General features: G+C 59.8%; 2 protein-coding genes across 2 annotated transcripts in view; both read left to right on the top strand.

Annotated features, from left to right (window-relative positions):
* The window catches only part of LOC114064539, a 25,380-nt gene extending 21,571 nt beyond the window's left edge, over positions 1-3,809 (top strand). Inside the window, exons 3-5 of the mRNA XM_027897706.1 lie at positions 2,653-2,855; positions 3,488-3,546; positions 3,701-3,809. Of these exons, the coding sequence (XP_027753507.1) occupies positions 2,653-2,855; positions 3,488-3,546; positions 3,701-3,809 (371 nt within the window). The remainder of the gene's footprint in view (positions 1-2,652; positions 2,856-3,487; positions 3,547-3,700) is intronic.
* NTN3 (netrin 3) overlaps positions 3,770-13,930 on the top strand; it is a 31,061-nt gene continuing 20,900 nt past the window's right edge. The window contains exons 1-2 of the mRNA XM_027897707.1: positions 3,770-3,805; positions 12,529-13,527. Coding sequence (XP_027753508.1) covers positions 12,558-13,527 — 970 coding nt within the window. The 5' untranslated portion in view covers positions 3,770-3,805; positions 12,529-12,557. The remainder of the gene's footprint in view (positions 3,806-12,528; positions 13,528-13,930) is intronic.

The following is a 13,930-nucleotide window of genomic DNA, read 5'->3' on the forward strand; positions in this document are numbered from 1 at the left end:
GTACAGGGGGGCGAGGGGGGACCAAGAGGACAAGGGGGATCGGGGACATCGGGGGTCCAGGGTGCCAGAGGGACCCAGGGGAATCGTGGGGAGCCGGAGGGGCGAGGGGGGGATCGGGGACACTAGGGGTGATCGGGGGGTGAGGGAGGATCGGGGAGTGAGGAGGGCTTAGGGGATCCTCGGGGTATCGGGGAGCTCGGGGGAGCCGGGGGGTATGGGAGAATGGAGGGTCCCAGAGGGAGCTGGGGGCACTCAGGGCGTTTGGGGAGCCAGGGGGCTAGGGGATCTCGGGGGTCCGGGGGTTCCCGGAGAAGCCAAAGGGACTTGGGACTCAGGGGTCCGAGGGAGCCAGGGAAGCTAGGGAGCTTGGGGGGTTCGGGGCCTTTGGAAGCTGGGGGAGCCAGGAGGGTTTGGGGGACTCGGGGAGCTTGAGGATCTGGGGGTCCCTGAGGGGCTTGGGGGAATTGAGGGGAGCTGGGGGAGCTCGGCTGCTTAGGTGGGTCCGGGGGAGCTGGGGATCCTGGAGGGCTCAGGGGAATCAGGAGGGGTCGGGTGGGGTCGGAGGCTTGGGGGTCTCAGGTGCGAGGTCTGAGCCACTCTGGGCAGAAAGCAATGACCAAGGGAGTCTCTGCAGGGCTGGGCCATCTCTGAGTGCTGGGGGGGTTTGGGGGGACGAGGTACTGAGGGCAGTGGGGCCAGGAGGGGTGTCAGCCTGGGGGAGAGAAGGCTCCAGGGAGACCTGAGAGCCCCTGCCAGGGCCTAAAGGGGCTCCAGGAGAGCTGGAGAGGGACTGGGGACAAGGGATGGAGGAACAGGACAAGGGGGAATGGCTTCCCACTGCCAGAGGGCAGGGTTAGATGGGAAATTGGGGAGAAATTCTTCCCTGTGAGGGTGGGGAGGCCCTGGCACAGGTTGCCCAGAGAAGCTGTGGCTGCCCCTGGATCCCTGGAAGTGTCCAAGGCCAGGTTAAATGGGGACCTGAGCAATTTAGTCTAATGAAAGATATCTCTGCTGTGCAGTTGGACTGGATGATCTTTAAAGATCCTTCCAACCCACTCTGTGCTCTGTGTCTGCCCCAGCTGACTTGGTGCCGGTGCTTTTGCTCCAAGAGCTTGTGAGTGTTTGTGTCCTTTTGGCAATCCTTCGCTGACTGAGAGGCCTGACTGGCACCAGATGCTGTGCCTTCATGAAGCAATGGATGCAGAATAGGAGCTTGTAAGGGGTAGAGCTCCTGCAGACACCAGGGAGACAAACCACACAACATGTTTGCCCTCTTCTTCTCCCTGCCCAGGAAGGCAGTGAGCACTGGGTGCCCTATTCATGGTGATGTTGGCATGCTGAGGGACACCAGCAGGGTCTCACAGTCCGATTCCTACCTCACTGAGTGCTCCATCCCTGCTGATGTCCACGGCACCCCACTGTTTGCCAAACCCAGATTCACATCTTCCTCTCAGGCTCTCCATCCTGCAAAGAGGGAACAGTGTAAATGGGGATTCAGGAAACAGCTTGTACCCATCTCAGCTGGGCTTTCACTGACAGGAGGCCTGTGGACAGCAGTCCTAGGATTTCTCCATATGGTGGCCAGCACCTCAGCATCATGTTTGGTCCCAGGATAGGGGAATAGGGGGTACAACGGGTACAAAAACAGCAGCACTGAGGTTGTGGTGACTCAGTCCCCCAGCTCAGCACCACCCTGGAGCAGCCCAGCCAGGCTGGCTCAGTATCACAGCTCATATTCATGGTTTCCCTTGTGCTTTCTGTTGAGGAAAATGCCTTCAGGTCCATCCCTTGGACAATTCCTGCTTTGTGTCACCTCAGGATCTTTGAGCCATACTCCATTTCTCCCTGTTGCCTTGGTCACCCCAGCCTGTCCCCAGACCCATGCACTAAATCCTACACTGTTCTGACAGCCACGGGCCCCTCTCTGCCCTACGCTCTGATCTGATCCCACACAAAATGAACACTGGCCCTGTACTTGCTTCTCCTCTGGGATCTGCACGTGGGCTGTTGTTATGGCTTCTGGCCTGGCCACCTGACTCTCCAAATGCACAAGTGTTCCCAAGAGAGCCGGGGGGGGGCTACAAGACACCTGTAGCGTTGGGCTTGGAGAGCCTTGAGGTTCCACTGCTCACACCCAGCCTCCTCTGTTCTGTCGTCACCTGGTGGCTTTGCCCTCGTCTATCTGTGTGCCTGCTGCCGAAGGAGGGGGGAGATGTGTTTTGTGCAACAAGGCAGAGAGCAGCAAACAGCATTTCCCCTGGGGCTCGCGGCCAGCTGGGGTCTGCGCCTTCAGCGAGCATCTGCCAGCCGGCTGGGAGAGCTGCTCCTGCAACCTGCTGCCCCGGAGCAACAGGATGTGGGTAACCGGGCGTCCTCCGGGAGCAGCGTGATGGTGGGTGGGGGCTTTGAACGTAACGGCTGAACACTGTGCTGGCACATCGCCCTCCTCCCCACCGCCGGTGCTGTCCTCAGTCCTCACATCCACTGCCACGGTATCTACGAGAGGATGTTCCCGAGGCCCATGTGGGGGCTGCAGGGCTGTGAACACGACCCCAGCGAAGGAGGGGATCCAGGTCCGGGTTTTCTGCTCTCCTCCACCGCCTCACACAAACTGATTAAATTAGTTTCACCTTTTTCCTGCCCCGCTCGCAGGTGGCCTGGGGATGGCGGGGCAGACCCCCTGGGGCAGCCCGGAGGCAGCTGTGCTGGGCACGGAAGTGCCCCATTTCTCTCCCCTCCTGCCCAAAATTCAGAGACCAAGGGCGGCCCTGGTGCAGCAGCGCGTGAAAAGCCCCCGCATCACGGGATGGATCGGAGACTCCAGCCTCCTCCATAAGAGGAGCTGCTCCCGCCTGGTAAATCCCTCATTTGCTTTGGGAAGGCAAGGGAGGATAACCGGCTGCTTTCCGGGCGGCACCGCTGAAGCCCTCGGCGTGGCGGGCTGCGCCCCACAGCCCCCCGCACACCGCAGGGATGGACCCGCGGCGAGCTCAGCGATCTCCCGGGGTGCGGCGGGGCAGCCCGGGCGGCAGGTGGGACCGCGGCCACCAGGACCCCCGCGGCGGCGGCCGGCGGGGAGGGCTGCCCGGCGGTGGGGCGGCCACCGGGACCCCCGCGGGGAGGGCTCCCCGCTCCCCGCCCGGCCCTGCCCGCTGGGCTGCCGGCGGGGCGGAGGGCGGAGGCAGGGCTGGCAGCGGCGGCGGGCGGCGCACACGCACACACCTCCCTGCATGTGATTAAATGGCTCGAAATCTGCTTCTGATTTCCTCGGGGAGGTGACTTTTTCCTTCTTTTCAACCCGGGATTTATTGGAGCCTTTTTACTCCGCTTCCAGGAGGCGGTCGGGGCTCAGTTTCTCCAATTCTTGCTTTTCTTTCTTTTTTCTTTTTTTTCCCCCCTTTTTTTTTAAGGTTTTATTTTTTGTTTTTTTTTCCCCTTTCCTCTCTTTTTCGCCCTCCCCTGCCGCCTCCCCCCCTCCCTCCCGCAGCCGAAGCAGCCGCTGGCGGTACGGCGGAGCGGGCGGGAGCGCGGCCGGCTGCGGGCACGGCACTGGGACCCGCCCGCACCGCCGGGAGCAGCGCTCCCGCTTTCCACTATTTCGCCTTATTTTGCTCACACACACACACACACACGCTTCCCTGGAAATTTTGTTATTATCGCAATTTTTTTCCCTTTTCTTTACTTTTTTTCCTTTCTTCAGCCCCGGGAAGGGGCTGCCGCCGCCCGCTCGGCCGCGGCCCCGGCTCCTCTCGCCGCCGCTCCCGGACCTGCCGCCCGGACCGGCCCCGCTACCTGCCCGGCCGCGGTAAGCTGCGCTCCCAACTTGCCGGCGCTCCCAGCTCCCGCTCTCCTCCCCACCGCTCCCTCCCTCGTTGCCTTTTATTCCTCCCTCTCCCCCCGCACTCACCCTCCCTTTATTTCCCTTTCCATCCTTTCGCCGCCGAGAACGGGACCTCCCCGCAGCGGGGCCGCCCGCCCGCCGCCGAGCCCCGCTCCCGGCCCCGGGCAACTCCGGCCGCTCCGCGCTCTGGCCCGGTTCGGCCCGGCCCGGCTCGCCGCGGCCGCCCCGCAGAGCTGGCGGGGGCCGTGCGGGTGCTCGGCGCTGTCCGAAGCCCCGCGGTGTCGCGGCCCCGGCCCCGCCGGGTGCGGGCGCGGTGCGGGCAGCGCTGCCAGGCCGTGCCTGCGGTGCCAGCCCCGGCTGGGCGGCCACGGGGCACACACGTGCTCCCCTGCCCGCAGCTCCCGCCGCAGGCCCTGCTCCGCCGGGGAGGGCTCCACCGGCACAAAGCCACCTTGGCGGGTGGCATCGGCCTTGCCACCATCCCAGGCTTGGGGCTATCGCCGGTCCCTTCCCGGCACACAGAGAGGCCCCGTGGTGGCTCAGAGGGTGGGTTCCCTCTGGAAACAGCCCCCACGCCATGGGCTCAGCTGCTCTGTGGTGCTGGGCTGAGCTGGGTGAGCCCCTGGGCAGCCTCAGCCCCTGTCCTGGGTGACAGCTGGGGGGAGAGCAGCCCTGCCAGGGCACGTGCGAGCGGGCGGCAGCACGGGGAGAAGAGAAACTGGGCTGCATTTGGTGGGTTTGCGTTTGCTTTTCTCTCTTGGAGCGGCTGAACCCTCATTTCCTCAAAACGCCGTCCCACCCACAGCTTCCCTGGCCCACTGGAGAGTGGGTGGGTGGAAATACCTTTCTTGGGATAAGGAATAACTGGTGTGATGGGGGACGTGGTGCTTGGCAGTCTGCTGCCTCACCGAGCATGGTGGGTGAGGAAGGCCTCGTGGGCAGGAGCGGGAGCTCCTCTGGCACTGCAGTGGTTCTGCTGGCTTTCTGCTCATCTGGGCAGCTCTTAGGCATGGATGCTCCTCTCTCAGGGACCTCACCCCATGAGCGTATGGGTTGTGAGCCAGGCTGAACATCCCCACCTCTGTTTGTGTCGGACCTGTAGCTGGGCTGAGATGATACAGGATGATGAGATGATCCAGGATGTGCAAACCCCGCATGGCTGGAAATGCCGCAGGTCCTTCTCCCCTGGCCAAGTTTGCTGTTGCTTGTCTCTGAGCCGGGAGAGGCTGGAGCTCTTTGTAACCGCTGCAGAGGGATGTGGCTTCAGCTGTGGTCTGAAAACACCCTCCAAGGTGTTTGGGTGGATGGAGGACAACTTTTTTTCCTCTCTTTCTGCAGTATCCCATTTACAAAACAGAGGGAGCTGCTGTGCTGCTCTACTCACCTGGTGGGAGCAGGCTGGTGAGGGGACAAGAGGGCCAGCAGTCCAAGAGAAGGGTGGGGTGTCCCAGCACCCCTTCCTCCTCCACTTGTGTGTGGAAGGAGGAGGGCAAGGTGGGTCCCTGCAGAGAAGAGAGCAGGTGTAATGCCAGGCTGGGAAAGAGCTGAGGTGTGTCTGCAGCCTGTGGAAAAGAAAAGCCAGGCCTGTGGATGCAGCTGAGCACGAGGAGCTCACCAGAAATGCAAGCTGCGATGCGTTGAGGTTGAGGAGCATTTCCACTGCTCCCTGAGCACCAGAACATGATGCCTTCAGCCTGGGTTGGCCAGGACAGAGCTCCCATCTTGGCTGGCAGAGGTGTGGCTCCAAGAGGAGTTTCCCAGCCCTGAAGAAGGAGGTGAGCATCGGTGCAGACCTTGGGGCACATACTGAGATGTCTTCAGCGGGGAAGCAGCCTGCCGTGCCAAGGGTGTCCGCAGCACCTCTGCCTCCTGTTCCCCCACCCTGTTAGTCAGGCCCTGCTCCATAAGGAAGCAATTATTTTGTGCCCCTTCGAGCCCCTCCCTGAGCCTGCGCAGGCCACTCGTGCTCGGTATGGAAACGCGACAGATTTTCCATATTCCGCTTTGCCCCGTGATGTTTAAAAACGTACGTGACAGCTTCTTCCAAATGCTGCAGGCTTGGCTGGCACTCAAGCAATAACAGGCTGTGGGACACCAGGGGCATGAAATATCATACCAATAGCCAGAGAAGGGGTAAAAAAAAAAAGAGATGTCAAAGTGCAGCGTGTTTCCGGCCCGTTGTCGTGAGCCATCCTCTGCCCGATGTGAGAGATCTTTCAAAGCCGGCCAAATGTTGTCATCTCTGAATACCATTTTAAATATTCATCCAGACTATTTTCAACATCTGTGCCCGGCATGTTGTGAAAAGGCAATGAGGGACGTTATGGAAACCAGATCACTTTATTCCCATATGGAGTGGAAAGGGGTTGAAGCAATGAGGACTTCTAGACCGGGACCGCATGAGTTCCATGCATCCGCTAGAAGCAGTGGGAGGAAAATCCTCTGCACCTTGAAGGATGCTGCTGGGAACACTCGACAGAGCCAAGCACTGTGGCAGGACTGTGTGAAGAGGTTCAGGGAGCTGGGCTGCGATTAGAGTTGGGTGAAACAACTGGTCAAGCTGTAGTAGAGGTCAATAAATAGAGGAGAACAGAATCATAGAATACCCTGAGTTGGAAGGGATCCACAAGGATTATCAAGTCCAAATGCATCCAAGCAATGCTTGCTGCTCCTGCAAGATCAGGGGCTCCAGATGCCTCCTTGAGCTGCTGTTGCATTGGAAGCATGAGGAGGAGATTTCCAGCTTGCACCGGCTGGAGGGTGCAAGAGTGTTGCAGCAAAATGGTTTCAGCTCTGCATCATAGGGGTGATACCCTGCTGAAGTCTCCCCTCCTGGCAGCAGGGCCACCTCTACCTAGGGCCAGTGGTGAGCAGAGGTGCTGGTCCCTCCTTCCTGTGGTCAGTCGGGCTTATGAGTTACCAAAACTGATGAGCAGGGATGTGTCCAAGCATCCCACCTTTGACAGCTCCGTGCACATGGCTGTGCAGCCTGGGGACTGTTTGCTTCATGGTGGAATTCTCTTTTTTTCTTTTATTTTTTAGTTGTTTTCAATAACCTTGGAAATCTGGGCTCCGTTTCTGCCTTTTGTAACATCAGGCTGCAGCTAATTCAAGCCAGGCCAGATCCTGACCACAGGTATGCCAGCGTAAATTTGAATGGAGTCGCTTACGTCTTGGTTTGGCCCGATGTGAATGGAGTTACTTCGGGCTGATGCCAAAGGGCTGAGGTCAGAATCTGGCCCATCCTTTCCTGCAGTGTAATTTGTACGCGTCTCCTGGCACCGCCGGGGGATCGTATGGCTTGTGTCATTCTGGCTCCGACCTGCAGGATCTCTCACCCTCGGTGCCTGCTGCAGGAAGATGCTGCCGTGTAATTGCCCCTGTGAGCGGTGCCTTCGGGGGGGCTGAAAGCCCGAGGGGCTGCGCAAAGCGGCCAACTCCGCGGATGTGGGTCCGAGAGTGCTCAGGAGCTTCTGATGCTTAAATATCAGCAGAGAGGAGGGAGCCTGTAAAGGAAAGCATCTCCTCAGTGCCATTAGCCATGTCCCAAGTGGGCACTGGTTGCTCCATTAGCGGCTGGGAAGGCGATTAGCGCTACCAGCTGCACTGTATCCCTCCTGCCTCTCCCTGCCTCCGGAAAGCCGAGCCTGGACCAGCACCTTGGCTGCACAGGGTTTTTCCTTTCACTTTAAATGTTTCCCAGTTGTGTTTTTATGTCCCAGAGACACATGGAATGATTTTTCTGTGGCTGAAGCACAGTTTGGTCCTGATACATTCTGCTGGTTGGGTGAGGGAATGAAACTTCCCCCAGCTGGCACTGGCATGGTGGATGAGGGGCCTGGGTACCCAGGGACCCCACCAGCCCCCCAAGATGAGTTTTGTTCATGGTCTGGGGCAGATCTGCAGGGGGTCACTCCCACAGCATGTGTGACAAGGGAGTGCAGGTGCCCTCATTAGGAAGGGGCCATGATGAGGTGGAAAAGCGCAGTGCAGTAGCAGATACATCCTGGTTAAGGGACATGCTCTGGTCATTTGTGCCTGGTTACAGCTTCTCTGAGCACATCATTCCTTTGGGTCCCGCCCCATCCCCACAGTGCCCTCCTGCTCAGATGGCACCTGAGGTGCTGGTGGCTTTACTGGGTATGCCACATCTCCGAGAGGATACAAGCACTTTGGATCTAGTTGTTGGACTCCCTTGAGTAGTCAGGTCCTTTGGTCCTCGCCCAGGAATCTCTGCCAGCTGCTCCACAGCTCTGCTGTGCAATGAAGAGCATGTTCCTGCCCCATGTGGGTCTGTGGCTCTGTCCCTGCCCCACGCTGGCACCCAGGACCTTACCCCTGTGCACAGGGTGATGCAGCACCTTGTGGGGACCAGTCATTCCCGTCTGAGCCAGTTGCAAGTAAGGCTAAATGCTTTCCTCAGGTGGTGCAAGTACCCCATGCACTGCCCTGGCCCAGAGCAGAAACCCATCCAGCTGGACCGTGTCAGCAGTATTGGTGAGAACCAGGGGGGCAGCAGTGCAGGTCCCTAGCAGGAAGGAAGCACCATTCCCCTGTCATCCCTTGGGGCATTCCCCCTCCCCTCCCAGGCAGTGCTGGCTGCTCAGCTTTAGCCACTGCCTGCCTTTAACCCCACATTTTTCTGAGAGCAGAACACCACTCACGCCTTCACCTCCTCTTTAAGTAGAGAAGGCTGCTCCGGTGCAGCAAAGGTCCTGGGATCAAATCTGGCAAATAATCCCCTTCCCTCTGTGCCTCGTGTTGTTTCTCTTAATCCTGTAATTACCTCGGCAAAGCTGCCATGGCCCCTGGTCTGCTGGGTGGTGACCCTGGGCCTGCCATAGGCTCTAGCATCCCTGTTGTGAGAACTTTGCTCTCCTTGCCCCGCCTCACCTGCTGCACTTGCCTCGTGCACTCTATTTTGGGGACCAAGCACCCGCCCCGTGGCTCAGCATCAAGAGCCCTGGCGCTCCAGGCGTGGATCTGTGCCCGGCATCACCCTCGGCAGCCCTGCCTCCCGGAAAGACGATGGGAAAGGAACCCACAGTGGGCTGGAGCATCCCCCTGACTAGTCTCCCACAAGGCAGGGAAACGCTGCTGGTCGCTCTGGGAAGCGTGTGGCTGTAGGGAGAAGGGGTGTGGAGGCGGTGGATGTGGTAGTTAATTTTTTTAAAGCACTTCTGAAGCACCCCGGCGGCGTGACTTCCTTCCAAGCCGCACGGCTGTTAGCATTCCCCGAGCGGAGGAGTGAAGAAATCGCCCACCTCAAAAATGCTTCTGGGGAGGAGCTGGGAGGGCGGCCGCTTCCTCGGGAAGGGTGAGCCCCGGCCCGCGGGCGCTGCTGGTGGCAGCGAGCCGAGAGCCACCCGAGAGCCTCGCTTGAGACACCTTCGAGGTGCTGTCACTGCAAAAGGCGTTCCATCGCTTGTGTCTCTCCTCGTGCCAGATCCAGGCGTGTGCTGGGCTGGATTCGGCGCCGAGGGGTCATTCCATTTCTCTCTGCTTAGTCAGCAGCATCTCCATTTGATCTGAAGTGGAAAAGGGGGCACACGGAGACTGGGGAGAGAAATACCCACTCCCAGGCCTCTCTGGCAGCTTGCCGGCAGTCCCGGGGTCACGCTGAATATGCATAAAAGGGAGCAGATTGCAGCTTGCCCTCCTCTCTGATACGGAGGTGAGGCCCACGGAGACCACCGGCCCCGGCTCTCTTTCAGCGGGATAATGGGGTGAGCTGAGCGCGGAGCGTGCGTGCCTGTGTGTGGTCCCGGGGATGATAATGATTTCCATTCATGCCCTGCCTCTGCAGCGCCGATGCACTGCTGGGCGAGCCTTGGCTCCCCGAGGGCTGCTCCCCGGCAGCAGAGCCCCCAGAAGTTTGGCACTGAATCACAGGGACTTGGTAAGGCTGGCAGGAGGGACAGAGCTTCCCATGGGGGCAGGGAGGATGGGCAGCAGATGCTTGTGCCCCCCACACAACCCCAAAACAGGGGTAACCCCGTTCTGGGCCCTAGACCTGCTGCCCCAGTGCTGGTAGTGGCTTCACCTCTGGGCTCTCCCCTGGCTGCCAAAGGTGCTGCTGCTGTCACTTTCCCCTGGGCAGGAGTTTCCCCACACCTTTGTGTCTTACCAGACAGGGAATCAGAAGGCCTTTACAGCTGGTCTGCTTGAGCATGTCCCTACCCCGTCACCTTGCTGCCACATAGCAGAGAGGTGAAGGGTGGAGGAGACTCCTCCTTGGCAGGGTTTAGTAGGTGCCTTGTTCTGTACACCCCGAGACCCCTGAAGTGGATGGATGCAGTTGCTGAGGCATCTCTGGAGGTTTCACCTCTCTCTTCCTGGTGCAGATACTTTCCTGTAGGGTTGTCTCACACTACATGCTGCCCTAGGGCTGGTGGGATGGGAGGCGGTGGCAGCAGCACCTGACTGGGTCCCCTCTGTGGGGTGTGCTGTGGGATGGGGATGATGGGGGAGGGACTGGCAGCATCACAGAGCTGAAGGTGCTGTGCTGACCTCTGCAGGAATGTGCACAGCCAGGTCTTGCTAGGCACTGAGGGGGTCCATCAGCACTCTGCAGCCCCCTTTGCTGGGTGTGAGTACAGGAGCAGGGCTCTCCCAATGGGCTGGCAGGGGGCTCTGGCTCACTGCCCACTAGTCCAGTTTGGATTGCACTGGGGAATTAACCAGCTGCAGCCTGGTCAGGCAGATACCAGGGAGCTGGAAGCAACCATGGCTTCATCTGCCCAGGAGACAGCTGCCTGTAGTGGGGCTGAGGGTCCCTGTGGGCTGCCTGCACCAGGGGATGCTCCTCGCTACCTGGTGCTTGTGGCACGATGCCTCCTCTGCTGTGTCCCTGCAGCCTCCAGTCCTACAGCCACACTCCTCAAGGAGGTTCTCAGTGCTCCAGGGACAACATCCTTTGCTTGCTGGCTGTCAAGTCGCTAAGCCATGGGCTGACATGCCCCCAAAAGGCTCTGCAGCAGTGCCGGGGATGTGCTGCTGGGGGGACGCAGGGACCACCAAGGGAGCTGCCAGTTATTTACCAGTGAGCAACAACTTTTCCATCAATAGAGGATTAAGCAGTGAGGAAATGGCATGGAAGTGGCAGAGGCAGGTTTTTTCCTGGGGTAGATGTCCTAGGAGAAGCTGAGACCCCTGTCCCTATTGCCCTCTTGGCAGGCCCTGGCTCCTGGGCTGAGTGTGGCTGCACAGGAAGGAGCTTCCTCTCATTAGTGGTTTGGCAGCCTGGAGAGGCAGCTTTCTTCCACAGGCACAGATCCTTTTTCTTTGCAAAATGGAATAACAAACAAACTAAAAGGTCCTGAATCATTTGAAATGGGCTGTCCCTTGCAGCCTCCTTTGGCCAGAGTGGGCAGCTGGACAGGCAGGAGCAGCCCTGGGGCTGTAGGTGGGGGGCAAAGCTGGAGATGCTGGGCTGGGTTGTGCTGCTGGCACAGAGCTTCATTCCTCAAAGTGAAACACAAAACCCAATAAGTCATCCTGTAAGGATTTATTAGTGGAAGAGGGGACAACGAGGGGATCCCCTCCTCCTGCCTGACTATGGCATGGGCTGGTAGAGGCTGAAGAACTTGGCTTTGGCTCAGCACAACCCTGTAGGATGATAGGGCCGATGCCACCCCCCCATCTGGGCAGCTCAGGTGTCTGCCACCAGCTGCAGCACTCAGGGCCATTCTCTGGTGATTGCATGAGCTGTGGCCACTCACACAATGGGATGTGGCCCATCTGCATTGTGTGGGATGTTCCTGCTGCAGCCAGAGCTGGCAGGAGGGAATGTGACCTCCCATCCCTCTTCCACTCTTCGAGCCAGTGACACAGGAGATGGGCCACATCCCCTGGGAGCCACTCAGCTCCCTGGTCCTGTGCTGCAGCTGCTGGGAGAGGAGCCCAGCCAGGCCCTGAGTTTGGTCCTGGCCTTTTCCTCCATCAACTGACAGACCAGACCCAGACCTGGATTTCTTAGGGGTGAGGCCAGAATAGCCTCCTTTTGCCCCTGGGATTACACAGGTAGTGTGGCAGAGGAATTTGGAGGAGATCCAGCCCCTGGCTTGGAGAAGCCACTGTGCCATGGCTTGCCAGGAAAGTGGTGCTGTGCCCAGAAGCTCCAGAGCTTCATCCCAATGAGCTCCTCCTGCCTGCTGCAAAATGTGCCTGCAAGGTTTTTACTGCTGTTCCTTTCTCCTGCACTGTCAGGAGCTGTTTTGTGCTGCAGTTGGATAACTTGGAGTTTGCAGCTTCTGTTGCAGCTGGAAGGTCTCCTCAGCTCTTACCAGCCCTTGTCAGCTATACAGTGAAGGGATCTCTGAAACTGTGTGTGACAACCAGGCCTGCTGGCAGGCAGGAACATTCCTGTCACCCCAGGACAGTTTGTAGGAGGACAGAGAAGGGCTGTACCCTGATTTCAACCTCCTCCATCGAAAGCTCAGCTCCTTTTGCCATTTCCTGGGGTATTGCACCCCTGCTGATGAGCAGTGAGGGATTGGTGTGGATAAGGCAGCACAAAGGGATCGCCTCCCTGCCCCACTCCCAGCATGCTGTATCAGTGGATGTGGAGTGGGAAGGTGAGCACAGGTGAAGGAACAGACATGGGGGTGTTTCCCATCCCTTACCAATCCCCCAACATGGGATCCTGACACTGCCAGTGCTATTCACTCTTGTTTCTCTTCCTTCAGGGAGGGGCCACTTACCCCACCCCAGGAGGATGGAGATCCTGCAGCTGCTGCGCCTTCTCCTCACCACCACCATGCTGGGCCTCTCCCAGACAGTGAACCCCTTTGTGGCCCAGCAGACCCCCCCTGACCCTTGCTACGATGAGAGCGGTGCTCCTCGCCGCTGCATCCCTGAATTCGTCAACGCTGCCTTCGGGAAGGAGGTCCAAGCCTCCAGCACGTGCGGGAAGCCCCCGACACGGCACTGCAACGCCTCGGACCCCCGCCGAGCCCACCCGCCCGCCTACCTGACCGACCTCAACACCGCCTCCAACATGACGTGTTGGCGCTCAGAGACCCTCCACCACTCTCCCCAGAACGTCACCCTCACCCTCTCCCTCGGCAAGAAGTTCGAGGTGGTCTACGTCAGCCTCCAGTTCTGCTCGCCTCGGCCTGAGTCCACCGCCATCCTCAAGTCCATGGACTACGGCAAGACCTGGGTGCCGTACCAGTACTACTCCTCCCAGTGCCGCAAGATCTACGGCAAGCCCAGCAAAGCCACGGTCACCAAGCAGAACGAGCAGGAGGCCCTGTGCACTGACGGCCTCACCGACCTGTACCCGCTCACCGGCGGGCTCATCGCCTTCAGCACCCTCGACGGGCGACCCTCGGCCCAGGACTTCGACAGCAGCCCGGTGCTCCAGGACTGGGTGACGGCCACCGACATCCGCGTGGTCTTCAGCCGCCCGCACCTCTTCCGCGACCTGGGTGGCCGGGACGCTGGCGAGGAGGAGGGCGGGGGCACCGGCTCGACCCCCTACTACTACGCGGTGGGGGAGCTGCAGGTGGGCGGGCGCTGCAAGTGCAACGGGCACGCGGCACGCTGCGTGAAGGACAAGGAGCAGAAGCTGGTGTGCGACTGCAAGCACAACACGGAGGGCCCCGAGTGCGACCGCTGCAAGCCCTTCCACTACGACCGGCCCTGGCAGCGCGCCAGCGCCCGCGAGGCCAACGAGTGTCTGGGTAAGGGGCTCTCGAGTTCTTTTTGTTTCCTGGGGCTCAAATGCTACCACAGGTCATTGGGGGGGAGTTGATGAGCGCTGAGCCACAGTGATTGTGCTTGTCTGGAAAGACCAGGGAGCATCCCCCTTGCCAGAGGATTGGGAAAGGCTCACAGAGACCTCCCTGCAGTTCCAACTGCCTGGGCAGGGGCAGAGGAGGGGCAGGACTGAGCTCTGCTCTGGGGGGAGCAGGGACAGCCCCCAGGGAATGGCTGGAGCTGTGTCAGGGCAGGCTCAGGGTGGATCTCAGGGAAAGGTTCTTCCCCCAGAGGGTGGTTGGCACTGAACAGGCTCCCCAGGGCAGTGGGCACAGCCCCAAGGCTGCCAGAGCTGCAGGAGGGTTTGGATGATCCTCTGGGGCGCAG

The sequence above is a fragment of the Empidonax traillii genome, unplaced genomic scaffold (assembly GCF_003031625.1).
Source record: "Empidonax traillii isolate 1590-97213 ecotype Southwest subspecies unplaced genomic scaffold, ASM303162v1 scaffold555:size490716, whole genome shotgun sequence".
NCBI lineage: Eukaryota > Metazoa > Chordata > Aves > Passeriformes > Tyrannidae > Empidonax > Empidonax traillii.